Consider the following 27,970-nt stretch of genomic DNA (forward strand, 5'->3'; position numbering starts at 1 on the left):
TAGGAGATGAGAAAGCCCGTGGGGGTAGGGTTTGCATTCTGGATGCCCACAGAGATTCCAACCACCCAGGCTTTCGGCCCCGCGGCCTCCTCTCCCTGAGGCTGGGGCTTCCCCGGGATTCCGACTCTGCCCAGGGGCGAGCCCTTTAATGAAATCACAACCAAAAGAGAGGCCCCAGCCAAGCGGCCAAGCACAGCGATAAACGTCAGTCAACTGCTGTTTTATTCACACCAGATGCTGCATGGAAAAATCACGTCCAAATGTATTTTAAACAAGAGCAAGTGATCTCTTTTCCCAGACTCTCTGAGAGAGAACCTCACCGCAGGGACAGCGCTTCCTCGTCAGCGAGCCCGGCAGGGCAGGCGCGGAGGGGAAAGGCCTGCTCTGCATCTGGACCTGGCCCACTAAGGCAGACCACAGAGAGACGCCGGAGCTGGCAGGAGGCCATTTAGGTTCTGGTTTTCTCCGTGAGTTATTTCAAAAAGAGAATGATCTTAAAATCTAGTGTGATTAAACAGGTGGGTGGGGTTAAGAGCAATGCTTGTATATGTGTCCCCCAGGCCCCAGTGTGACTGTTTCTCTGTCCAGGCACACACGGCCCACTGTGGACATGGCGGGGGGGTGGAGGGCGGGGAGGTGGCGCATCGGCCCTCGAGGGAAATGCACGCCTGGAGGTGGAGGCGGAGGCGGGACGGAGGGTCTGCAGCGGGGGCCTGCTGGAGGCCACCACAGTTAGTGTTGTTGAAGTGAGTGAGTAAACAGCATTAGCTCTGCGGCGGAATAAAATACACCGTCTGTCCGGGAGACTGCGGGTGAGTGCCACGCCTGGACGTCCAAGTGCGACAAGCCATACAATGTCAATGTGGATGGTGGAGGACGGAAAGTATTCCCGCAGGACAAACGGTGTATTTTATGCAGCAGTTAGGATTCTGAGATTGGAAATGACAGTTAGATGTGACCAGTCAGGCGCAGACTGCAGTGGAGCCGCACAGGGACACCCTCACCCAGGGGGCTGCGAGAGGACACTATGGGCCCCAGGGTGGCACTGGCTCTCTAGGGGCAAAGTGGCAGAAATGACTTTACTTCTCCTCTGTGGACAGGCGGTAGAGGGCCGCGCCCAGGTCCTCCAGCTTCTCCTTGTCCTCCAGGTCTTGGTACAAGCCTTTGGGAACGAGGTCCAGGCCGTACAGCAACCCAAACAGGCAGCCTGCAATGGTGCCCGTGGCTGCGCTCTCCCCTGAAACGCAAAGGCAGCAGTCGCAGTGGGCTCCACCTGACCAGGGCCGCGAGACCCCTGGGGCTGGCCACCCCTAAGGTGGGCCAAACTCCAGTTCTGCTGGGGGCGGCTGATAAAAGGGACAGGCAGGCTGGCGTGGTGGCTCACGCCTGTCATCTCAGCTACACAGGAGTCTGAGGCGGGAGAATCTCTTGAACCCAGGAGGTAGAGGTGGCAGTGAGCCGAGATTGCCTCTCCGCACTCCATCCTGAGTGACAGAGTGAGATCCTGTCTCAAAAAAACCCCCCAAAGTAAACGGGAGGGGGACAGGTGCTTCCCTTCTCCCTCCCTGGGTCAGGCATCTGTGTGAAGCGGTGTTTCAGCACTAAGAGTCAGTGAGGCGCCAGGACGGTGCAGAAGGAAGGCGGAGGGAGGGGAGCCCGAGGCCGCACGGTCCCACCCCTGAGCCAGGGTCACAGAGGAAACCCCTCAGGGGCTGAGCCGGCTCTGTGCAGAGGCTTCCTGACCAAACGGGGCCACATTTGTCTTTTCCCAGCTCATGTCTGGTCAAGCTCAGCTCACTGAAGTGAGGCAATTTCAGCCAGTCTCACAGAACCTGACAGCTGCTCCCACAAGGCACGGGGTTGATCTTATGGGTAGGAGCTGCCTGGAGCTGCCACAGCCACTCTGCTGGGCTTCTTCCTCTCCCTCCATGGCCAGAGACAGCCTGGCCGGCACAGAGCCAGCATGGATGGAGCAGGATGCGAGCCCAGGACCTAACTCGAGGCGGCAGTCTGCAACTTTGCACAGAGGCTGCAGAGCAAAGGACAAGACGACAGTGACCTCGGAACAGAACCCTGCGAAGGTGGCCAGCCTGAGGCAGCAGTGGCAAGGGTAGGAGCCTCCATACCCCTACACCCCACCTACTCCAAGGCCGCACTGCCCTCCAGGCTCGTGGACCAGGCGAGAGACTCTTGGTCTGCTGGAGCTCACGGCAGGACCTGCAGTCACACCTGTATCCTGTGACATCTGCACGTGAGTGCACGTACGTCAGCCGGTGTACCCTGGAGCCTGCGCCCTCCCAAAGCGGTTCCAGAAAGGAAGAGAAGGACGCATATGCTGGGGCTCAGGAGGTGGTGCCTGAATGCCTGCCATCCTAGGACACTCCAAGGGGGTGCTTCAGGAGAAGGGCGCTACCCTCCTGGAAGCCACGGCCATTAAGGAACATCTCACCTCCATGAAACATGGCCCGGTGACACAGCTCAGTCCAGTTGTTGCCTGCTGCAAGGAGGGCGTCATAGGCTATCATGGGGGCATCATGGCCTCGTCTTCCCCCTCGACCTTCTGAGCTCCACTTCCTGTAGGTCTGACAAGAGAGCCGTGGGTCAGGGGCATGTGCCCAAGTGGAGCCACTTCTGGGTACATTACAGCACAAGCTTCCTGGGCCCATCCTAGTGAACTGTCATTCCACCCACCCACCCTTTTCTTTTTGAGATCGAATCTGGCTCTGTCGCCCAGGCTGGAGTGCAGGATGCGATCTCAGCTCACTGCAACCTCCGCCTCCCGGGTTCAAGTGATTCTCCTGCCTCAGCCTCCCGAGTAGCTGGGATTACAGGCACACGCCACCACACCTGGCTAATTTTTTGTATGTTTAGTAGAGACGAGATTAGTCACCCACCCACCCACCCATCTATTCACATATCCATTCATCCATCCACCTATCCATTCACCTGTCGAACCATCCACCCACCCATCTATTCCTCCACCACCCACTCATCCATCCACCCATCTGTTCATCCATTCACCCACCCATTTACCCACCCATCCATTCACTCACCCTCCCACCACCCACCCACCCATCCATTCACCCGTCCACTCATCCATCCACCTATCCATTCATCCATTCACCCACCCATTTACATTCTACCTGGTCACCAGCCCTTCCAACCGGTTTCCACCAACACCTGACCGCCAATCGACCATTCATCCATTCACCCATCCACCCACTCATCCACTCATCCATCCACCATCCATTCATCCATCCACCCACCCATTCATCCATCCACCTACCCACTCATTTATCCATTCACCCATCCATTCACATCCGACCCACCATCCACCCACGACCCACCGCATCCATCCACCTATCCGTTCATCCATTCACCCACCCATTCATTCATTCACCCAACCCATTTACCTACCCATTCATTCACCCACCCTTCTACCACCTTCCCACCTACCCATCCATTCACCTTATCCACCCACTCATCCACCTATCCATCCACCTATCCATTCATCCATTTACCCACCCATTCATCCATTTACCTACCCATTTGTACCCATCCATTCACCCACCCTTCTACCTACCTGCCCTTTCATCCACCTAATCAACCACCCACCCATATACCCATCCACCCACCCACGCACCCATCCATTCCCCTGTCCACCCATCCATCCACCCATCCATTCATCCATTCACCCACCCTTCCACCCACCCACGCTTCTATCCATCCATCCATCCACCCACCCATCCATCCATCCATCCACCCATCCACCCACCCTGCTATGCACTTATTGAGCACCACTGGTGTGCAGACATTGCCCCAGTGCCAGGACAAGGCTCAGCTTTTCGCCTTTTCCCTCTCTTCTGCGTCATAATTGTCGGGGAAGATGGCTTTATTTTCTGAGTCTTTACTGATTTTCCTCTCCTCCAAATAAAACTGCCATTTAGCTTCAAAGTAAAACCAGTGCTCCTGGTATTCTAAACATAAAGAACAGGGTGAGCTGAACACAATGGCATCCATGAGGTGGGGCGGAGGGCCCTGGGGCGGGTGCAGGGAGGGAGGGGACGTGTCGATGCCCCTCCACCCAGCTGCAGGCATGTGGAGAAGCGGAGCACCTGTCCTGGGGTAAACCACTGAGCGACTGTCCAGAATTATGAACATGCTGACATTTGTAGCTGCTTTCTGCTGCTTTCTTTCTTTCTTTTTTTTTTTTTTTTGAGATGAAGTCTTGCTCTTGTCCCCCAGGCTGGAGTGCAGTGGTGCAATCTCAGCTCACTGCAACTTCTGCCTCCTGGATTCAAGCGATTCTCCTGCCTCAGCCTCCCGAGTAGCTGGGATTACAGGCGCACGCCACCACACCTGGCTAATTTCTGAATTTTTAGTAGAGACGGGGTTTCACCATGTTGGCCAGGCTGATCTCGAACTCCTGACCTCAGGTGATCCGCCCATCTCGGCCTCCCAAAGTGCTGGGATTACAGGCGTGAGCCACCGCGCCCAGCCTCTTTTTTTCTTTTCTTTTTTTTGAGACAGATTCTTGCCCTGTTGCCCAGGCTGGAGTGTACTGGCGCCATCTTGGCTCACTGAAACCTCCACTTCCCAGGTTCAAGCCATTCTCCTGCCTCAGCGTCCTGAGTAGCTGGGACTACAGGCGCTCCGCCACCACGCCTGGCTAATTTTTGTATTTTTAGTAGAGATGGGGTTTCACCGTATTAGTCAGGCTGGTCTGGAATTCCTGACCTCAGGTGATCCGCCCGCCTCAGCCTCCCAAAGTGCTGGGATTACAGGCGTGAGCCACCGTGCCCAGCCTGTAGCTGCTTTGAAAGGACAGCAAGCAAGATGGAGATGGGGCAAAAGCATTTTCATTACATTGTTGCTTTAGTCCTGTGCCTGCAGAGCAGAGCGGGATGTTTCATTACTCCTAATTGAAATCCAAGCCCCTGAATGCTCTAGGGACTTCTTGGAGGTCATCTGGCAAAGAGGACACGGACTCAGAAGGGAGTCTGAACCTGCAGCCACACACCCTACAGACCACAGGAAATCCCTTCCCTGCCGTGGAGCCAGGAGGCGTTCAGGCTGCCCAGACCCAGGCCCGCTGCCCTCCTGCCTGCCTTACGGTGAGCACCCCTGCCCACCACATGCCACCTCCTGCTCCCTGGCACCACAGGAGCCACAGAGGGCGGGAGCTGTGCATGCTGCTGGTGGCTGTCAGGCCCAAGGGACATGTGTGCTGATCACATGCGGTGACAGAGCACAGATCCTGTCTGCCTGGCTGTGGTTGGAGGGCACAGGGCGCTGGAGAGCAGAGCTGAAGGGCTGCAGTGGGGGAGACCATGCTCCTGCCACAGAGCTCCAGGCCACAGGGAGGCCAGGAGGGCCCTGGACCAGGCCCTGGACAAGGCTCACAGGTCCTCCGAAACTCTGGGCCAACTTGGTTTCACACAAGTAAAAGTTCAGTCCCCTTCGGATCTTGTTCAGCGACATGAAATTGGAAGTGAAAGACGCAAAAGTAAGAGGGCAGCGGCCACAGGCACATCCCATGAACCCGCAGGGCCTGAAACTCCGGGTGGAGCGTCAACATGGACCTGGGCGCAAACTCAAAGCACTGCCTCTCACCCGAGTCAGCGGGGTTGGCCAATTCGGAAGCAGATGTCCAGACACAAAAGGAGGGAGCTAATTTGTGAACTGTCCTCACTGCGGAGGGGTCATGTCAGGTGGGCCGGCCAGAAGCCCAGGGCAGCGTTTCTGGGCTTCTGAACGTTAAGTCCTGTGGATGATTTTAGACGTTCTGTTAAAAAGGTTTCTGTGTCAAGGAAATTCATAAAACTCTGGGTTAAACAAATTTGAAATTAAATAGATTTATTTGGAGGACTGTTTCTCAGAGCTTTAAACTGGTGTCTGTGCATTTCAAATCCCTAAGAGAAAGAATAAAGCTTTCTGAAGAACAGTCAGAAACATTCCATGAACACAAAGGGGAGGAGGTTTTGCTGGTCAGATAATTCCGACCGTTCTTCAGAAAATGCTTTGAGGAAGACTCTTTTGAATACCAGAGTTCTGGGAGAACATTCGTTAATACTGTGTGAATTCAGTCATGGCGTGGCCCCATGCCTCACTGCTCACCCGTTTCTAAGGTGGGTCAGGGCGACGCTCCTGGGGTTAGGGAGATGACTTGGCCCCTGGCTCCAGACAGCCACCTCGGCTGGAAAGAACCTGGGGCCACAGGCTTGGCCATCTCCCACCGCTCCCACACCAAGCGGTAACAGAGATGAAATCACCAGAGATAAAGTGTGTGCCGTGGCCTGCCAGGCGTGCTCAGCAGTCACGCTTTCTGAGGACAGGCCGTGGGGAACACAGAGCAGTGACTCAAGGAGGTGGTGACTGTGTGTGGATGCTGACCTTGCTCCCCCATCAGCACAGGCCTGGTGGCTGAGCGGCCCCCGAGCCACGTCCAGGCAGGTATCCATGGCTGCACCCCTGTGGAAAGCTGTGCACCAGCCCCCACGAGGCATTTCAGAACATGCCCCTGCGCCTTGCAGGGGAAATAAAGGGATTCACTGGTTTTTCTGTTTCTGGAAGACTTCAGACCAGGCGAGGTGGCTCACGCCTATAATCCCAGCACTTTGAGAGGCCGAGGCGGGAGTATTACTCGAAGTCAGAAGTTTGACACCAACCTGGGTGACATGGGGAAACTCTGTCTCTACTAAAAATAAAAACAATAGCCAGGCAAGGTGTCAGGCGCCTGTAATCCTAGCTACTCGGGAGACTGAGGCCGGAGAATCGCTTGAACCTGGGAGGCGGAGGTTGTAGTGAGCTGAGATTGCATCATTGCACTCCAGCCTGGGCAACAGAGCCAGATTCCATCTCAAAAAAACAAAAACAAAGCCGGGCGCGGTGGCTCAAGCCTGTAATCCCAGCACTTTGGGAGGCCGAGACGGGCGGATCACGAGGTCAGGAGATCGAGACCATCCTGGCTAACATGGTGAAACCCCGTCTCTACTAAAAATACAAAAAACTAGCCGGGCGAGGTGGCGGGCGCCTGTAGTCCCAGCTACTCCGGAGGCTGAGCCAGGAGAATGGCGTAAACCCGGGAGGTGGAGCTTGCAGTGAGCTGAGATCGGGCCACTGCACTCCAGCCCGGGCTACAGAGCAAGACTCCGTCTCAAAAAAAAAAAAAAAAAATCGAGAAGACTTCAGCCTGAGGCTGTTTTGAAAACTAAGCAAACCTGATCCTACATTCAAATCCTCCCTCTCCTTCTCCAGGACACACTGGATACCTTATTTCCAATTTCCCCAACAATGCAAAGACGCCAAAGGCTGCGTGAGGCTGCCTGTGCTCCCCGTGCCGCCCCCTCCCCTCTTAGACGGCACCTCCCGTGGGGTAGAACCTTCCGGAATGGTCATGGATGTCCTAGCCCCACACCTGCTGTCCCTGCCTCTGGCCGGCCTCAGGGGGCTCCTGAGGGAAGGGCCCAGCCCTGACCTCGCCCAGACCGGCAGAAGCAGAGCTTTCCCAGGGCGCACCACGGGTCCCAGTCACATCCCAAAGGCTGCCAGTCACTTGGCGCCTCGGACTGGGGTGGACGGGGACGGCTGGATCCCCTGGAGGCAATGTCCCTGGCGGGCACAGGTCTCTCTGAAGCTCCGGGTGGGGAGGCAAAGCCCTCCCAGGTCAAGGCAGAGGCAGACTGGTCGGGAGCAGCATAGGGCCTGCCTTGTGAGGCCAGCTCTGCTCACATGGCCCGGACGGGGCCCTCCCATTTCTGTCTAAGAGTGAAAGTGCCTTGAAGCATTTGGGGGCCGACGGAGGGGCTGAATCTGCCCAGATGCTCCGAGTGTGGACTGGGGCCGCGGAGGGCTCACCTGCCGTGTGCCGGATGGTCTTCCTGCAGTACTCTTCCGCCAGGGGCACCGCCCGCAGCATGTCTCTCCCCCACTGCACCAGCGGCTTTCCTTGTGCGGCGAACGACACAAACAGGGCCGTGCACAGGGAGCCCAGGAAGCCTGAAGGGGCGGGGAAGAGAGAGGGCACCGTCACCTGGGCGACCCGCCACGCTGTGTGGGACCCCCGAGGGAGGGTTTGCTCGTGTTCCATCTTTCCCATGCTCAGGTGCACAGTTTGGTGGCACTAACCACGTTCACACTGGATGTCCTGCATCCTCTCTAGAACTCCCGATCTTCCCAAACCGTAGCTCTGCCCCTGCTCCGCTCACCCCACTGCCCACCCCAGGCCCTGGCCGCCCCCATCGACTTTTCTGTCTCTGGATGTGACCGCTCTGGGTGCCTGCTCCTTGTGGAACCACACGCGACTTGTCCCTCTGTGGCGGGCGTATTCCACTCAGCACGCATCCGCAGGTTCACCCGCGTGGCTTGCCACGGCTTCCCTTCCTCTCCGTGGCTGCATCGCATTCCGTGCGTGGACGAACACATTTTGATTACCCGTCATCTGTGTGTGGCTGCATGGGCCGCCTCCGCCTTTGGCGTCACGTAGACCATTAGCATCTGTGGCCGGGGATTATCAGTTAATGAGCCTGTGCAGGAGGAAGGCAGAGGTGGGGGCTCTCCTGACTCGAGGGAGACCCTGCAGAGCTCTGGGGCCATTGTGTACACTCAGGCGCCTCCTGTGCTGGGCTGACTCCTGTGCCCTGCTGGTGCTTGGGGCTTTTCTTGTCTGACTTCTGGGCGTGCATTAGCGGCCGGCAAGCTCATCAGCACAGACAAGCTCAGAGCTCACCTTATAGGCTCTGTCTCCCTTATTTTCTTTGGTATGTCAAATTTTACAACTGTTTACTGAAAAAGAAATGCATGTGAGTGTGTGTGTGTGTGTGTATGTGTATAAAACATATATATATATTTAATAAAACACGGTTAAGGAAGAAGTTAAGTCCGGGAGGCTTGTCCTGGTCCATCTTCTAGGGCTGTGGGGAAAGATGGGGCCAGGGGCTTCTGGGGTCCTGAGCTCACCCCACAGTCCACACAGCCAGCCCAGCACTTCACGGAGCAGGTGGCACTGGGTGCGCAGCTCTCAGGGAACAGGGCCACGTGTGGCCCTGCCAGGCTCCCATCCATCCACTGCACTGGCCTCATTAGACGCTAGTGTGGGAGCCATCAGATGGGAGCTTGGAAGAGACTGATCTTAATTATCTGAATTATTCACAATGATCCTGGCCATGATGAGGCTAACAATGCCTGGGGCTGGCAGGACAGTCCTGGAAATCCCGTGGTCACTGTCGGGGTAGAGACAGCCCTGGAGAGGCCGCCTTTTCCAAAGACATGAGCTCTCTCCTCTCACTGTCAGCCGTCGTGGGGACCACAGCCGCCGTGGGTCAGTAGTGGCAGGAGGCGAAGGGACGGCCATGGTACTCGTGATGTGGTTTCAGAGATGCAGTCGTTTGGGAGGACCAGTGACACTGTGGTGACAGTGCCAGTAGCAGCAGCAACAATGGTGGTACTCGTGACAGTCACAGTGGGAACAGTGTGGGGCCAGCGACTGCAGCAGTGGTTGTCTTACTAGTGATGGTATCATGTGGAGGCACCGGTGGTATCAGCAGTGACAGGACCAGTAGCAGCAGCCACAGTGGAGATGGCAGTATGGGTGATAAAAGCGGAATGGTGACAAAAGGCAGGGTTGGCGGTGGCACCAGTGGCGGTGATGGCAGTGGCACTAGTGGTGGCGGTGGCAGTGGCACTAGTGGCGGTGGCGGCAGTGGTACTAGTGGTGGCAGTGGCAGTGTTGCTAGTGACAGCAGCAGTAGGCATGGTGCGGTGCTGCTGATGGGAGCAGCTGTGGCCAAGGCAGTAGTTCAGTGCGAGTGGCCGTGCAGGTGAGCAGTGGCCCCTGTGTGCCCAGCCCTCACCCCACTGGGCACTGCTCCCAGGGTGTCTTCGTGCCACTCAGTCCTCACGAGAGCCTGTGAAGGGCATGGCGATCACCCTCTTGTGGACGAGGCGTGCGGGGCTGAGAGGTTGTGTTGCTCAGTTTTGGAGCCATGTTAGCTTCAGAAGGGTTGGTTCTGCTGCAGACCCTGTGGGTATGAGGCCCACACCCACCCAGGAAAGGGGCGAGCCCACTGTCACGGCGCTGTTGGCCAGAGGCAGGCTCCAGGGTGGGTGCTGTGTGCGTTCTGACGTTCTGCTTCTCTGTACACCGGAGCAATGACACCCGCCCTACCGGGGCTGTCGTGGGGAAAAGATGACCCTAATCCCAGGCTGGACCACGGTGAACGGCCACTGAACACAGCCGCTGTGTGGAGCAGTCGCCCACGACACGCCATGCAGAGACGGGCCGCAGAGACAGGCTATAGAGACGCTTTCCAGCGGCTGTCGGGCCACTCTTGAAGGCACTAATCAGGGCCTCCCTTGGCCCGGCGGGAGGGCTGCAGCAGCGGCAAGAGTCTATGAATCGTTCTCAAGCCCAGGGCTCTGGGCCGGTCCTGTCCCTGCCTACGGCTCTGCCTCTGCCCAGGGACGCCGCAGCTCTGGGCTCATGGGAACACGCAACGCACGCTGTAACACAAACTGTGGTTTGAAAATGGAAAAGGGAGTAGAGTTAAAAAGCACTTTGAAGTGTCAATTTCATAAAATCAAACCCTTAAAACATTTTTGGTCATTATTATAGAAATATATAAATTATTCATCTATTAAACATGTGAAATAGTTTTTTTTTTTTTTTTTTTTTGAGGCAGTCTCATTCTGTCACCCAGGCTGGAGTGCAATGGCACGATCTTGGCTTATTGCAACCTCTGCCTCCCAGGTTCAAGTGATTCTCCTGCATCAGTCTCCTGAGTAGCTGGGATTACAGGCATGTGCCACCATGCCCAGCTAATTTTTGTATTTTTTTTTTTTTTTTTTTTTTTGAGACGGAGTCTCGCTCTGTCGCCCAGGCTGGAGTGCAGTGGCCGGATCTCAGCTCACTGCAAGCTCCGCCTCCCGGGTTTACGCCATTCTCCTGCCTCAGCCTCCCGAGCAGCTGGGACTACAGGCGCCTGCCACTACGCCCGGCTAGTTTTTTGTATTTTTTAATAGAGACGGGGTTTCACCGGGTTAGCCAGGATGGTCTCGATCTCCTGACCTCGTGATCCGCCCGTCTCGGCCTCCCAAAGTGCTGGGATTACAGGCTTGAGCCACCGCGCCCGGCCAATTTTTGTATTTTTTAGTGGAGACGAGGTTTCACCCTGTTGGCCAGGCTGATCTTGAACTCCTGACCTCAGGTGATCCGCCTGCCTTGGCCTCCCAAAGTGCTGGGATTACAGGCGTGAGCCACCACGCTTGGCTGTGAAATAATTTTAAAAATATGAGTAGGAAATATATTAGCAAATGTTTTAGAAATTTAAATTATTAACACAGATTCTTGTGCTCATTACATTGCTTTCAAATGTCCAACTTTTTTTTTTTTGTTTTTGAGATAGGGCCTCGCCCTGTCGCCCAGGCTGGAGTGCAATGGCGCAAACAGCTCACCGCAGCCCTAACATGCTGGGCTCAGGCGATCCTCCCACCTCAGTAGCTGGAACCACAGGAGCCACCACACCTGGCTAATTTTTAATATTTTTGTAGAGATGGAGTCTCCCTGTGTTGCCCAGGCTGGCCTCCTACTCCTGGGCTCAAGTGATCCTCCTGCCTCTGCCTCCCAAAGTGCTTGGATTACAGGTATGAGTCATTGCACCTGGCAAATGCCCAATATTTTTGGGTCTGAAGGTTTTATTTATTTTTTTTTTTGAGACGCAGTCTTGCTCTGTTGCCCAGGCTGGAGTGCAGTGGCGCGATCTTGGCTCACTGCAAGCTCCGCCTCCCAGGTTCACACCATTCTCCTGCCTCAGCCTCCCGAGTAGCTGGGACTACAGGCACCCGCCACCACGCCCGGCTAATTTTTTGTATTTTTAGTAGAGACGGGGTTTCACCGTGTTAGCCAGGATGGTCTCCATCTCCTGACCTTGTGATCTGTCCTCCTCAGCCTCTCAAAGTGCTGGGATTACAGGCGTGAGCCACTGTGCCTGGCCTTACTTTTTAATTTGCGTCCAGTTGCACCACTCAGCTAGCAGGAGTCCAGCAGTGCTCCCTTCTCGGCATCTGACTCTGCCCCACCGGTTGGTTCACATGCCTGTGCGTCCGCCGCTTAGGCTGCCTGTCCCCAGGGTAGTAAAGGCACGCGCCTGCTTTGCTGCAGACGCGGTGGGGGTGGGATGGCCAGGCCGGCAGAGCTGCGTGTTGATCCAAGGCGGGTTGCTCATCCATGTTCTTGTGGAGATGTGGGTGGCTCTGCCTCCTCGTTGGGAGGCCGGTCACAGCAGATACCAAAAGGTAATCTTGAACGAGGCCAGCATGGCTGTTGGATGTGTGGGACTGGGCGGTGCCAGGACTAAGGTAATCCTGAACGAGGCCAGCATGGCTGTTGGACGTGTGGGACTGGGCAGTGCCAGGACTAAGGTAATCCTGAACGAGGCCAGCGTGGCTGTTGGACGTGTGGGACTGGGCGGTGCCAGGACTAAGGGCCAGTTGCAGGTCAGGAGTTTTGAGTTGTTTTTGCTTTTTTTAAATGGAAGCCAACCGAGCCGCCTCCTCATTGCCTTTCAAAGTCACTCGTCAGGTGCTACCGCAGCCACCCCAGCCTGGCCTCTCAGAGGCCTGCCCTCCACAGGATGGACTGGGGACGGGGACAAACCGCACTGAGCAGCTGGCCACCCGGCACAGACCACAAGGAGGAAGTGCCGTGTTAAGGCAGCGACATGATCCAACCCGCTTCATCCTCACACAGCCCGATTTGCGGGTGTGATTCACGTAGGGCGGTCGCCCCGTTACAGGTGAGAAGCCTGCGGCCCGGGGGGTGGAGCCATTCCCATGGTTCCCGTGGTCCCCTTGGCTCCCTTGGCTGGCGGGTGGTGGGGCCAACCCAGGGCACAGCAAGAAAATGCAGGAAATACTGTACAAACCCTGGTTCCCAGCATCACCCCGATCCCACCTGTACCCAGGCACTGGTGTGTTTCTTTTTCTTTTTTTTCTTTTTTGAGACGGAGTCTCGCTCTGTCACCCAGGCTGGAGTGCAGTGGCCGGATCTCAGCTCACTGCAAGCTCCGCCTCCTGGGTTCACGCCATTCTCCTGCCTCAGCCTCCCGAGTAGCTGGGACCACAGGCGCCGCCATCTCGCCTGGCTAGTTTTTTGTATTTTTTAGTGGAGACGGGGTTTCACGGTGTTAGCCCATGTTGGGATGGTCTCGATCTCCTGACCTCGTGATCCGCCCGTCTCGGCCTCCCAAAGTGCTGGGATTACAGGCTTGAGCGACCGCGCCCGGCCTTTTTCTTTTGTTCCGACACAAATGATACCAAAATCACTGAGAATTCTTTCCCCAGCAGTTTCTTCAACATCACCACACTTACCGCTAATCCTGCTTTTGGGCTGAAAACAGACCTTAAGCAAAGCAGATTAAAAAATAAGCCAACTCCCTCAACAAATCAAAAAACCGATGTGATCCCACGAGATTTCCAGCCCAGTGTCCCGGGCAGGGCACCCTCACAGCAGGCACCCGGCAGGTGCAGGGCCGGCGTCTGTCTCCTTTAAGCAGCGCAGAAGGCGGCAGCTCCAGGCCCCGCCCCTGCCCCGCCCCGCCCCCGGCCCCGGCCCCGCCCCTCGCTCACCTGTGGGATGGTTGTGGGTCATCCGGCCGCACTCCACGCTGACCTCGATGAGGGTCTCCAGCCGCTCGGGCTTCCAGTACCGCAGGCCGATGCACATGGCCTTGGTGGCCGCTCCAAACCCTGAGCCTGCGCGGAGAAGGAAGAGCTGGTTTACAATTCTGCTCCAATAATTCCACCCCGACAATCTAGCTTTCATGAATAATTTTAAAAGTGTAAAAATTTGCGTAACAACACGTTCATCAGAGTGTGGTTTAAATGAGTGAGCCACAGGCAGGCCACTCAAGTGACTGCAGCAGAAAGGAGATGGGGGAATTCGGTGGCATCCAGGTATCGAGTGTTACTTAGTCACTAAAAACAGAACGTTTGAAGGCCCGGAGATATGCTCGTGATGTGCAGCACGCTTTCAATGAGATGTTTTCCCTGTAAAAACAGCTTCATTGAGTTATAACTACATACAACAAACTAGGCACAATGAAACATGCACGATCCTAACATTTTTACATAGGTGCCCCCCCGGGACCCAGCACCCAGGCACAGAGTGAACATAGGTGCACCCCCGGGGCCCAGCACCCAGGCACAGAGTGAACATGGGGTGCACCCGGGCCCAGCACCCAGGCACAGAGTGAACATAGGTGCACCCCCGGGACCCAGCACCCAGGCACAGAGTGAACATAGGTGCACCCCCGGGGCCCAGCACCCAGGCACAGAGTGAACATAGGTGCACCCCCGGGGCCCAGCACCCAGGCAAGTGAGCAGGAGGTCACCCGGGGCCCAGCACCCAGGCACAGAGTGAACATGGGGTGCACCCGGGACCCGGCCAGGCCCAGAGTGAACATGGGGTGCACCCCGGGGACCCAGCCCAGGCCCAGAGTGAACATAGGTGCACCCGGACAGCCCAGGCCCAGAGTGAACATAGGGTGCACCCCGGGGCCAACCAGGCACAGAGTGAACACAGGTGCACCCCCGGGGCCCAGCACCCAGGCACAGAGTGAACACAGGTGCACCCCCGGGACCCAGCACCCAGGCACAGAGTGAACATAGGTGCACCCCCGGGGCCCAGCACCCAGGCACAGAGTGAACATAGGTGCACCCCGGGGGCCCAGCACCCAGGCACAGAGTGAACATGGGGTGCACCCGGGACCAAGCGTGAGCCCAAGTGAACATAGGGGTGCACCCCGGGACCCAGCATGAGCCCAAGAGGTATGGTGCACCCGGAACCCAGCCCAGGCCCAAGTGAACATAGGTGCACCCGGAGACTAGCGCCCAGGCAGAGTGAACATGGGGTGCACCCCGGGGAGCCCAACACCCGAGCACAGAGTGAACATGGAGGTGCACCCGGAGACCCAGCACCCAGGCACAAGTGAACATAGGTGCACCCTGGGACCAAGCGTGAGCCCAGGGTGAACATAGGTGCCTGAGAATTATGACGCCTGTGTCGGGCCTTGTGAGTTTGGATTTATTGATTTTCTTTGTCAGGAACTGGATTCTTCTAGTTCTTTGCATGCCTCATATGCTATGGAGTCCTGGATATTTTTATATTCCTATAGCTATTCTTGACCTTTGTCTTGGGATACAGTTAATTTACTTGAAAATCGTTTGGTCTTTCTGGGCTCTGCTTTCAGGATTTAAGTCTTGGCCGGGTGTGGTGGCTCATGCCTGTAATCTCAGCACTTGGAGACTGAGGTGGGCAGATCGCAACGCTTGAGCTCAGGAGTTCAAGACCAGCCTGGGCAACATGGTGAAACCCCTTCTCTATAAAAAAAAAACCAAAATATTAACTGGATGTAGTGGCATGCACCTGTGGTCCCAGTCACTCAGGAGGCTAAGGTGTGAGGATTGCTGGAGTCTGGGAGGTCAAGGCTGCAGAGAGCCATAACTGCACCACTGCACTCCAGCCTGGGTGATGGAGTGAGACCCTGTCTACAAAAAAATTAAAATAAATGATTTTTTTTTTTTTTTTTTTTTAAATTTAAAGCTTGGCTGGGCATGGTGGCTCACACCGCAATCCACCACACTTTGGGAGGCCAAGGCAGGTGGATCACCTGAGGTCAGGAGTTCAAGACCAGCCTGAGCAACATGGTGATACTCCATCCTTACTAAAATACAAAATTAGCAGGGCATGGAGGTAGGCGTATGTAATCCCAGCTACTCAGGAGACTGAGACAGGAAAATTTGCTGAATCAGGGCGAGAGATGGCAGTGAGCCAGATCATGCCACTTTGCACTCAACCTGGTGACAGGGCAAGACTCCATCTCAAAAAAAAAAAATTTAAAGCATGCTTTTCAATAGATACCATTAAGAAAACAAAAAAGCAAGGCATCCAAGGGGAGAAAATATTTATAATATATAGAGCTGACAAAGGATTTGTATCCAAAATATATAAAGAACACTTGGAATTCAGTAATAAACAGCTGGGATGAGCCAGACACACTGGTCTGCATTTTGCTTTCTTCACTCATCTATGACAGAGGTTGTCCCACGCCTCAGGACACATTGATCCCCACTTCACTCTTTTTATTTATTTATTTATTTATTTATTTATTTATTTATTTTTTTGAGACGGAGTCTCGCTCTGTCACCCAGGCTGGAGTGCAGTGGTCGGATCTCAGCTCACTACAAGCTCCGCCTCCTGGGTTTACGCCATTCTCCTGCCTCAGCCTCCTGAGTAGCTGGGACTACATGCGCCGCCACCTCGCCTGGCTAGTTTTTTTGTATTTTTTAGTAGAGACAGGGTTTCACCATGTTAGCCAGGATGGTCTTGATCTCCTGACCTTGTGATCCGCCCATCTCGGCCTCCTAAAGTGCTGGGATTACAGGCTTGAGCCACCGCGCCTGGCCACTTCACTCTTTTTAATGGCTGCATAGTATTCCATTATATGGATGTGCCACAGTCAGTTTCACCATTCTCCTACCGAGGGACACTAGGCTGTTCCAGGTTTTGCTAATATAAATGATGGGGCAGAAAGCATCTCTGTCCACGTATCTTTGCTCCCTTGCTTTTGTATATCACCATCATGGGCCTTTAGAATTTCTGGGAGTAGAAGTGCCAGATCAAAAAGCGTGTTCATTAAATCATTTTGACAGGTAATGACAGATTTCCCTCTCGAGAGGTCATACTGTCCTTACCCTTGTCCAGCAGGAAGCCGTGTGCCTTCTGGCACCACAGAAGGCTTTTGAGGCTGGTGATCTACTTCTGGTCAAAATGCCCCTTCCACATGCCCAGAGCAGGTTCCTCTCGGGAATGGGGCTGCCAGAGCAGCTCACCTGGTCTTACCCTCTCTCCGTGGCTTTCTGGGGATACCTGCATCTCTGCTACTCTGTCAGGAACACAGGTTGTCTCAGAAACCCCTCTAGCCTGTGGGCATTTCCTCTTCTGTCTACTAATGAGTCCAAGTTCTCCAGCTTGAAAGAGCCTTCTGGGGAGGGATTATACAAGAAGTGGGGCTCATCACTGCGGTACTGACGACACAGCAAGTCGGCCACCACCCACATTTCAAGGATAAGCATGGAGGACGCAGGGCCAGGACTAGAGGAGCAGAGGCTCTTTGGAGGCAGACACTGGGGCCACCCAAATACAGCTCCACCAGAAACACATCAAAGTGTTTTAGGGATATTCACGCAGACCGCACAAGCTGTCATTGATGTGGTAACAGAAAAGACCAACTTAAAGGGAAAACAGTGGGAAACATCTCTTAAAGGAAACTGGCAGTGGGTGACAACAGCCCTATGGGGAAGCCTGGTGCCACGTGACAGGTGCTTCTTAAACAGACGCCCGCGCTGGCCGGGCTGACTGGGAGGGGCTACTGCCTGTGTTCCTTAAACAGATGCCAGCGCTGGCTGAGCTGACCAGGAGGGGCCCCCGCCCCTCTGAAGGGACAAAGGGACTCTTGACTGATCTGGCCCCACTGAAGCCACCTGGAGATGCTGGGGGCTAGTGGAAGACAGACGGTTAGGACCGCAGGGTCCCCACTGAAGCCACCTGGAGATACTGGGGGCTAGTGGAAGACAGATGGTTAGGACCGCAGGGTCCCCAGCCGGGTAGCTTTAGGAGGCAAGGAGAGGATTTCTCTGACCCTTTTCGTTGAATGGCGTGTGCCAGGCGAGGAGGTAGTTATTGGGCTTCAGCTGAGCGCAGCCTTCAATGGTAGCTGGGTCTGGCCGGCGTTCTGGAAGCTTCTCGACGATTTCCACATAGCACCTCACCATCTCCCGGTACAGATCATCCAGGCACCAGTAGTCTGGGGAAGAAAGGGGAGGGCAGACATCAGAGCCAGCTGTGGTGTGAGCTGTGGCCTCCCTCCCACGGGCTCGGGCAGGCTCCCCACGGGCTCAACATCCGCGGCCACAGCCCTAGCAAGCCTCCGGCAGGGAAGAGGCACACCGGCATCTTCAGGGAGGCGGAGAAGGGTTTCGGGATCCGTCCTGCACAGCCCTGGCTGCCAAGGGACGTTGAACATGCAGACAAACAGTTCACCTGAGATTTCGTTCTGATTTCAGGCCTTCTAGTTTGTTGTTACACTTGTTATTCTAGTCACACGTGGGAATCAAGAAAAGACCCACCATGCTCATTTTCTTTTCTTTTCTTTTCTCTTTTTTTTTTTTTGAGATGGAGTCCCACTCTGTCGCCCAGGCTGGAGTGCAGTGGTGCGATCTTGGCTCACTGCAAGCTCCGCCTCCCGGGTTTACGCCATTCTCCTGCCTCAGCCTCCCGAGTAGCTGTGACTACAGGCGCCCGCCACCGCGCCCAGCTAGTTTTTTGTATTTTTAGTAGAGACGGGGTTTCACCGTGTTGGCCAGGATGATCTCGATTTCCTGACCTCATGATCCGCCCGCCTTGGCCTCCCAAAGTGCTGGGATTACAGGTGTGAGCCACCGCACCCAGACCCACCATGCTCCTTTTCCAGCGGTTGTATCCATGTGGCCACAAACAGAACTGAAACCGGCCCATTCCATGGGCTTGTGATGCAGACGGTGAAGGCCGATGTGCCTGGCTCCGGCTCCGCTTCTCTTGCCGGAAACCCGGGTACAACAGGGACAGCTGCCGCCAAGCAGCATCCCCAGCCCCACAAGCTCCGGAAACAAGGGTGGGCTCGAGGCCCTGAAAGACCCTGGGGCACGAGGGCGAAGGAGCTGGACACAGCAGACACCTGCCCTATGCCCAGCACCCGGGAGGCCCAGACATCCTCCCACAGCAAGGGCTGGTTCTTATTTGCCGGTTTGCCTGATAAGGCTCGGTGAGGCTATGTGTCTTGCCCAAGGCCAGAGCTGGCAAACGTGTTTGCCGGCAAAGCCTGAGCACTTCTGTGATTAAGTAACCTGCAGTCTGTGGATGGAGTCCACATAGCCTCTGAAACCAGAGCCCGGGCGCCCGGCCATGCCAGGACAGGCTGTGGCAGGCGGATGCCCACCGAGGTGGGACCGGTGAGGGCGCCCCTCCCGACGGCCACTTTAACACCCAGCAGCTTGTTTTCATTCTGTACTAAAACTGCACTCTGGGCTTGCGGGTCGGCCCTGGGAGATGCCACTGCTCCCTTTTCCTTGGTGATGAATCCCCCACCTTTGGGGAGGGGAGGGGTGGGAATGAATGGGGAGAAGGAGGCAAAGACGGAGGCTTGGCCCACCCTCCATGGGGCAGAAATGGTACTTGGAAGCAAAAGACCTTCCCGCTGGTGGCTGGGGCCTTCCTCAGCCACATCAGAGCCAGATGTCCCAGCACGGATGGGTTGGTGAGATTAGGAGGGGCACTTGGCAAAGTCACTCCCTCCTCGAGGACACAAAACCTCTACCGCTGCAAACCCCCGGAGAGAGCGTGCAGGGCCCCCAGCGGCTGCAAACCCCCGGAAAGAGCACACAGGATCTTCAGGCTGCAAACCCTTGGAGAGAGTGCACAGGATCCTGAGGCTGCAAACTCCCAGAGAGAGCACTTGGGGCCCAGCGGCTGCAAACCCTACAGAGAGCATGCGGGACCCCGCGGCTGCAAACCTCCTCTCCTCTCACCACAGAGAGAGCGCGCAGGGCCCCGTGGCTGTGAACCCCCCAGAGAGAGCACGCAGGGCCCCGCGGCTGTGAACCCCCCAGAGAGAGAGGGCTTCTATGGCTGCAAACCCCCAGAGAAGTGCTCAGGACAAGGACTCCATGTTGTGTCCTCCTACCACCAGTTCTCTGACCCAGCCCAGCAGAGGCCTCTGAAGAGTGAGGGGCAGTCCTGGGAGGCATGGCCAGCTGGGCTGTGCGTGGTGTTGTCCACATGCACAGTGTTGTCATATGGGCACAGCACTGTCTACACTTACAGCGTTGTCTACACTCACAGCGCTGTCTACACTCACGGTGTTGTCTACACTCACATTGTTGTCTACACTCACAGTGTTGTCTACACTCATGGCGCTGTCTACACTCACAGTGTTGTCTACACTCATGGTGTTGTCTACACTCACAGCGTTGTCTATACTCATGGCGTTGTCTACACGGCATTGTCTACACTCACAGCACTGTCTACACTCACGGGCGCCATCTACACTATGGCTGGCCCACTCATGGCGCTTGTTCACACTGACGGTGTTGTCTACACTCACGTGTTGCTCCACACTCACATTGCTGTTCACTCACACGCTGTTCAGCACCTCACGGGCGCTGTCTACACTCTCACATTGTTGTTCACACCTCACGGTAAGCTGTTCACACTCACGGCGCTGTCTACACTCACAGCATTGTCTACACTCATGGTGTTGCCTACACTCACGGTGTTGTCTACACTCACAGCATTGTCTACACTCACAGCATTGTCTATACTCACAGTGTTGTCTACACGGCATTGTCTACACTCACAGCACTGTCTACACTCACAACATTGTCTATACTCATGGTGTTGTCTACACAGCATTGTCTACACTCACAGCCGTCTACACTACAGCTGTCTACACTCTCACGGTGTTGTTCCACCGCAGCTGTCTATACTCACGGCATTGCCCACATGGTATCGCCTACACCTACAGCACTGTTCCAGCACTCACGGTGTGCTGTCTACACCTCACGGCGCCGTCTACACTCACGGTGTTGTCTACACTCACATTGTTGTCTACACTCACAGTGTTGTCTACACTCATGGCACTGTCTACACTCACGGCACTGTCTACACTCATGGTGTTGTTCCACTCACGCCGTTCACACTACAGCGCTTGTTCCTTACACTCACGGTGTTGTCTACACTACAGCTGCCGCTGTTCATACCACTGCATTGTCTACATGGCATCGTCTACACTCACAGCACTGTCTACACTCACGGTGCTGTCTACACTCACAGCGCTGTCTACACTCACGTGTTGTCTACACTCACATTGTTGTCTACACTCACAGTGTTGTCTACACTCATGGTGCTGTCTATACTCACGGCACTGTCTACACTCATGGTGTTGTCTACACTCACAGCATTGTCTATACTCACAGTGTTGTCTACATGGCATTGTCTACACTCACAGTGCTGTCTACACTCTTCACAGCGTCATCTACACTCATGGTGTTGTCTGCACTCACGGCAAGAGTTCACACCTTTCATGGTACCGTACACTCACAGTAAGTTGTTCCGCATTCATGACGGTTGTCTACACTCACAGCATTGTGGCGCACCACGGCGCTGTTCACACCTTTTCATGTTGTCTTTACACTCCTGGCATTGTCTATACTCACATTGTTGTATACACTCACGGCGTTGTACACTCACGACGCTGTCCACACTCACGATGCTGTCTACACTAACACGGCATTGTCTACACTCACAGCGCTGTCTACACTCACGGCATTGTCTACACTCACGGCATTGTCTACACTCACGGTGTTATCTACACTCACATTATTGTCTATACTCACAGCGTTGTATACACTCACGACGCTGTCTACACTCATGGTGTCTACACTCACGGCGCTGTCTACACTCACGGTGTTGTCTACACGCACAGTGTTGTATACACTCATGGTGCTGTCTACACTCACGGCGCTGTCTACACTCATGGCGCTGTCTACACTCATGGCGCTGTCTACACTCACGGTGTTGTCTACACTCACAGCATTGTCTACGCTCACAGTGTTGTCTACACTCACAGCATTGTCTACACTCACGGCGTTGTCTACACTCACATTGTTGTCTTATGTGCACAGTGTTATCCACATGCACAGTGTTGCCTACATGCCTGGTGTCTACATGCACACTGTTGTATGTGCATGGTGTTGTCTACACACATGGTATTGTCTGTCCTGCATGTATGATGTTGTCATAAATGCATAGCATTGCACTGCGTAAACACAGGGTGTTTACATGCACAGTGTTGTCTACACGCAGTGTTGTGTGTGCATGGCATTGCCTACACACATGGTGTTGTATGTATCGTGTTGTCTACACGCACCGTGTTGTGTGTGTATTGTGTCTCCGTGCATGTTTTCTGTACACATGGAGTTGTGTGTGTATGGTGTCTACACGCATGTTGTCTGCACACATGGTGTTGTGTGCATGCACAGTATTGTTTTACATCATGCCATGTTCATCACCCCAGTTCTGAGTCAGGGAGGACAGAGAATGTGGCAAGACCATGGTTTGGGAGACATGAGTCCTGCAGTCTCATGGGAGAGATGTGAGGGCTGCATTCCTGCAGGAATTAAGGTCACCTTTGCCTGCACACGAAGCCCCTGGGTGGGGGTAAAGCTGCGTGGCTTTGTCCAGCTGTGTCTAAACCCAGCGTGTGCCACTCACAGTCACCGGCACAGCCATTCCACAAACAGCCTTTCTCAACTCAGTCCTGGGTTAACAAGCCTAACCCTTCCTGAGTCCCCTAAAAGGATTCATTTTATTCTGGAATTAGGTACGAAATGTCTGTATTTAACTGAAATTTAGCCTTTTCAAAGCAAAAATAAGTCCATAAAACAAAATGGCACAAAAAGCATTGTCTTTTCAGGTTAGAATTTAAGCTAGAAACAGATTTCAAAGCTGCTACCCTTGGGCTTCTCCCCAGGTTTCTTTCCTTTGGGACACTCAACTCCTGTCTCCTGTCTTCCCTGTCTGGTCTCCTGAAAGACAAATCAGTTTATAAAGCTGCCTGAGGGGCCGGGCGCGGTGACTCACACCTATAATCCCAGCACTTTGGGAGGCCAGGATGGGCAGATCATAAGGTCAGGAGTTCAAGACCAGCCTGGCTCTACTAAAAATACAACAAGTTAGCCCAGCTGCTCGGGAGGCTGAGGCAGGAGAATCCCTTGAACTAGGGAGGTGGAGGTTGCAGTGAGCCGAGGTGGTGCCACTGTACTCCAGCTGGGCAAAAGAATGAGACTCTGTCTTAAAAAAAGAAAAAAAAAAAAAGCTGCCTGAGTCTCCCAATTTTTTTATCTCAATTAAAAAAAGGCAAAATACTAACATTCAGTGAACTTGTAGCAAAATGTCGTGTTTCCAAGTATTTTCAGTTATTACAGCCCCAGGAGAGGCTGAGAAGGCCCTGTGCCCTGGAGACCGTGGCCAGTGACACCTTCCGCCGTCCTGCTGGGCCCTGAAGTTGGGGCTCAGTGAGCCTCACGGCGGAGACGTGTCAGACGAGCCTTCAGCCACCTTCCCACACTGGCCTAAGTGCTTCCTCCCACTTTGCTGGCCACTCCATTTAATCCTTTGTGACTGTGAGGCAGGAAGGCCCTGGCAGGGAAGCCACTTCCCCTGTTTCCCAGGGACCGGGGCTGGGGAGCTGGGAATGGCCAGCTGCATACCTGGGCGATGGCTGAGCTCTCTGTGCACACCTCCCCCGCCAGGCCTGGCACACACACACCTGCTAAATGCCTGCCGAGTGACTCGGTGATAACACGCCCGTGACATGGCCTTTTCGCTCAAGGCCACAGATGCCGCCTCTCCTATATGTCTTGCAGAACGCTAGACACGGCAAATTCCTGGTTGAGAGTCTGCTTTTGTGCCCTGTTCAGAGGCACACCCAAAAGCGGGGAGCCACACAGGCTGCACCTGACCCTCCGACCTGTGCTCACTTGAGCAGCAGAGCCAGGGTTTGCCAGACCACACAGCCCCGTGGCTCACGGGGCGAAGGACTTTTCAGTGCAGCTTACTTAAAGATGCCAAATGTAGTTCCGTTTGTACAAGCTTGCCTGTCTTTGGAAAGCATGCTGAAGAGCCACTGCATGCTGCAATTGTTATGATACCTGCAGGCCGCCGTGACCTCAGCAGTCAGGGAGGGTGCTTATGAGCACGGGGACGGACTGTGTGGTTCCCGTCCAAGCTCCACCACTCACTGGGCTGTGTGGCACTGGGCAAGTGCCTGAACCTCTCTGTATGTCAGTTCCTTCTCCTGTAAGACTGTGATAAAATCAGCCTCCGCGGTGATGTGAGGAGCTCGTGTGGAGGATAACACACGTGAAGCAGCTGGAACAATGCCTGGTACAGAAGTGCCGTGGAGTCAGCACTCACCATTGTCGTTTTGTAGAGACGGAGTCTTGCTATGTACCTAGGCTGATCTAGAACTCCTGGGCTCAGGCAGTCTGCCCACCTTGGCCTCCCACAGTGCTGGGATTGCAGACGTGAGCCACTGTGCCCAGCCCTCACCATTGTTAACACGGCTCAAGGACCCCCTTCCATAGGCTACAATTTGTGATTTAAAGAACAAAGCTAAACTTAAGTGAAATTTCAACTTTGATTTTTAGTGAGTTGAAAAGAATCTGCTTGCTTTGGTTTCTAGAGGGGTAAGCCATTCCAGGGGTGATCTTGGACGCGTGTTTTCTCAGGACACAGAAACTAGACGCTGCAGCAGCGCAGTGAACCCTTCCTTCCCATCCACAGCTGAGGACCGTGAGAGCTTAGAGCAAACTTCCTTCCTTCTTAATAACAGCGCCCCACGGTGGCTCATGCCTGTCAGCCCAGCACTTTGGGAGGCTGAGGTGGGTGGATCACTTGAGGTCAGGAGTTTGAGACCAGCCTGGGCAACAAGGTGAAACCCCGTCTCTACTAAAAATACACAAATCAGCCAGGTGTGGTGGCCGGTGCCTGTAGCCCAGCTACTCAGGAGGCTGAGGCAGGAGAATCGCTTGAACCCAGGAGGTGGAGGTTGCAGTGAGCTGAGATCACGCCACTGCACTCCAGCCTGGGCGATGGAGCAAGACTCTGTATCAAAAAACAAACAAAAAAGAGCACCCCGAACGTCCGTAACCCTTTGAACTGTGTGAATTTCGTGTCCTGTTGGGCCGATCTCCATCGGTGCATTTTTGGAGTGTCCTATGCTGCTGCCCTCCCTGCAGGCCTGGCAGGACCAGACCCACAGCCATGGACACTGCCACTCACAAAACGCCCACCAAGTGCCACCAGAGATGGGACATGCAGAGCTGCTGTGAGTGCACACACGGCATGAGACGCCCAGAGGAAGCCATGCTCAAGAGTGAGGACCAGCCGTTTACGGTGAAAACAAGCAGGAGCCTTGTCCCACAGGTGTCTGTGTGTGGGGTGCGCCTGCTCTGGGCTGCGGGGACACAATCGTGGGGCTGCTGGTCCTAAGGGCACACAAGAGGCTGCCTGGAAAACCAGAAGCAGGAGCTCCCCGACGTCAAGGCTGTGAACACTCGGACGCCTCCCTGTCTCCAGCAAGCCGGGAGCCTTATCTTATCGCCGGCGCTTCAGCTCTCCCGTTATTTAGGGACCGGCCACAGGCTCGATGGCATTCCTCCACCGTGAGCACAGAACTAAACTGGGCATGTCCGTGGCGGACGAACGGAATGGTGGAGTGAACGCGTGAGATTTCAGTGACTTAGCTGCAGCCCTCAGATTTTAATTCTGCCGTGATCAACAGACAGCACCCACGAGGTTTGGAAGAGCAAATGCCTCGTAGGAAAGCTGGACTGCATGTCTGTGCACCTGCCATTTCCCTGAAATTCATGCAAAAGCTTGATCCTAAAATCAATTTGCTACTTAAAGGTATTTTAAGAAGCTTTGTCTCCAATCTCGTCCAGTCGAGTTTACGTCATTTTCTTAGAACACATTTGTGTATGGGCAACTCTCCAAGCTGAACCGTTTTGGGAGATGATGTTCTAACCTTCAGTCATTGGAATTTAGAACTAATCCCCAAACAGTATTAATGGGTCCACATTTTAAACGGGCTTATTTTACATCCCTTTGTAATGAATTTGGAACAAGAAGGTTTAATCTCTGAGTGAGAGGTGAGCCCTCACCCTTCTCACACCGGCACGGCCGAATCACCCTACTCACACTGGCACAGCTGAGAGAGGCTTAATTGGCTTTAATTCTATTAGAAACAGAAGGTGCTAGGCTTAGTTAACGCTTTACAAACACAAGTGAAAAGTCACGTTTAAAAATTGAATCTTAATCTGCAAAGTAATACTGTGACCCCCAGAGAAACCACAGGAGAAACACGATCTGCCTCATATCAAATTTGAGGGACACTGGTGTCTATTAAATTGCCACTTTTAGCAGCGGCATCATGTAACACCATCGACTGAAGGACCGCACTGCCTTCAAAGCTCTCAGGGGCTTACTGGGAGAACTTGAGCAGCCACAGTGCTCCCTCCAGCCCACACACAGGAGCGAGGCGGGCCAGGCCCTACCTGTGGCCGCAGTGTTCCCTCCAGCCCACACGCCACAGCACGGTAGGGCCCGGCCCTACCTATGGTCACAGTGCTCCCTCCAGCCCACGCACCAGAGTGACAGGGCCCGGCCCTACCTGTGGCCGCAGTGTTTCCTCCAGCGCACACGCCACAGCACGGCGGGGCCCAGCCCTACCTGTGGCCACAGTGCTCCCTCCAGCCCACACGCCACAGCACGGCGGGGCCCGGCCCTACCTATGGTCACAGTGCTCCCTCCAGCCCACGCACCAGAGAGTGACAGGGCCCGGCCCTACCTGTGGCCGCAGTGTTCCCTCCAGCCCACATGCCAGAGCGAGGCGGGGCCCGGCCCTACCTGTGGCCACAGTGCTCCCTCCAGCCCACGCACCACAGCGTGACGGGGCCTGGCCCTACCTGTGGTGAGGGCCTCGGCGGTTGCCATGTGCATGATGGTATTGTCACTCACGGGCCATTCTCCTGGCGAGAGGACGAGGTGGTCCAGGCCCCCAGAACGTTGCAGCTCCTCCTGAATCTTCATGCCCCCAGTGCTGTTCTCCTTGCAGACATTTCTGTAGCCAAGAGCATCGCCGACACTCCCCAGCAACATCGCAGCCTTAAATTTCTCCATCTCGGGAGGCAGCTCCTCTTACCCTACAGCTGCAGAGCGTCCTGGCCTTTGTCTCCGCCTCGGCCCGCCTGACTTTTATAGTGGTCATTGTGTCGCTGTCAGGAGCGTCCCCTCACAGGCCGGGCACTCCTTGTCTATCTCTGCAGGTGGCACCAATGAGAGGACCTTTCTGTCCCCCACGTGGGAGGTGTCAGCTTTCTTCCGCGTCTGGACAGGCACCAGCTCCTCAGCAAAGGAGTCTGCTGCCTTCTGCACTTCAGAGCGTTGACAGAGCGGGGACTCCTCTCGCTGTCCCTGGAAGGAGCTCCTCTCACTTCCCCGTGTGTGGTGCGGGGTGACGCGGGAGCAGATGTGTGCAGGCGTGCCTGTCACTGCGGCCCGCTGCGGGGCGTGCCCTCACCCCTCAGGCAACAACCCATCTGCTGTCTACAGTTCTGCCTTTCCTGGACATTACAAATACAATGTGTGGCCTTCAGTGTCCGTCTTCCTTCACGCAACATAATGTTGAGATTAATCTGTGACGTGCAGTTTTTTTTAGAAAACTTTTCGATTATGAGATGTTTTTGATAGAACACTTTGTAAAGGGAACAAAGTATCTAGCTCCTGTGTGAAAAATGACGGTGTCTTCTCAGCATGCGGTGTTTACCGGCTCTCAGATAACCGGACTGCACTGTGTGGTGTTTAACGGCTCTCAGATAACCGGACTGCACTGTGAGGGGGAAAGTCGTCAGCAAAGCACAGGCTTCGCTGGAACCTCCCATCCGGCCCTCAGTCAGCTCAGCGTATTTACAACATCCCTGCTAGCTCATGAAAAGAATATCAAAAATACGGAGGCCGGGGGTGAGGCAGACCAGCCAGGGCTCCTGGTTTGAAATAAATTAGAGAAACAGAAAGTCGCCCAACCCCAGCCCTGGACAGGTCTCTACAGAGGCCGGGTGCCCAGCGGGGCTGTCTCTCTCCCACCTCCCTCCTCGGGGCCTGGTTTCCATCAGACCCAGGGGAAGCGAAGGGAGTGAAGAATGGACTGAAGAAATGCGTCTGATAAAAACGAAACTCGGCCGGGCGCAGTGGCTCAAGCCTATAATCCCAGCACTTTGGGAGGCCGAGATGGGCGGATCATGAGATCAGGAGATCGAG

At 54.9% G+C, this 27,970-nt stretch overlaps 1 protein-coding gene across 1 annotated transcript; it reads right to left on the reverse strand.

Moving 5' to 3' along the window:
* Window positions 1-200: 200 nt before the first annotated feature.
* ADPRHL1 (ADP-ribosylhydrolase like 1) lies at window positions 201-27,946 on the reverse strand. Its single transcript, XM_031655684.1, has 7 exons — window positions 26,620-27,946; window positions 17,697-17,861; window positions 13,624-13,749; window positions 7,858-7,998; window positions 3,850-3,977; window positions 2,450-2,582; window positions 201-1,237 (listed from the first exon to the last, which is right to left on the reverse strand). The coding sequence occupies exons 1-7, from the start codon at window positions 26,831-26,833 to the stop codon at window positions 1,080-1,082; spliced, it is 1,065 nt and encodes a 354-aa protein (XP_031511544.1). The 5' UTR covers window positions 26,834-27,946; the 3' UTR covers window positions 201-1,079.
* Window positions 27,947-27,970: the final 24 nt, after the last annotated feature.

Source organism: Papio anubis, chromosome 15, assembly GCF_008728515.1.
Source record: "Papio anubis isolate 15944 chromosome 15, Panubis1.0, whole genome shotgun sequence".
Lineage (NCBI taxonomy): Eukaryota > Metazoa > Chordata > Mammalia > Primates > Cercopithecidae > Papio > Papio anubis.

Excerpts from the sequence above, each read along its gene's own strand:
- ADPRHL1 (XM_031655684.1), bottom strand. The coding sequence starts at position 26,833 with ATGGAGAAATTTAAGGCTGCGATGTTGCTGGGGAGTGTCGGCGATGCT. Across the intron at positions 13,750-17,696 it reads CACGCCATTCAACGAAAAGG|GCTCAGGGTTTGGAGCGGCC; the intron begins GTCAGAGAAATC and ends TTCTCCGCGCAG. Across the intron at positions 1,238-2,449 it reads CCGGGCCATGTTTCATGGAG|GGGAGAGCGCAGCCACGGGC; the intron begins GTGAGATGTTCC and ends TTTGCGTTTCAG.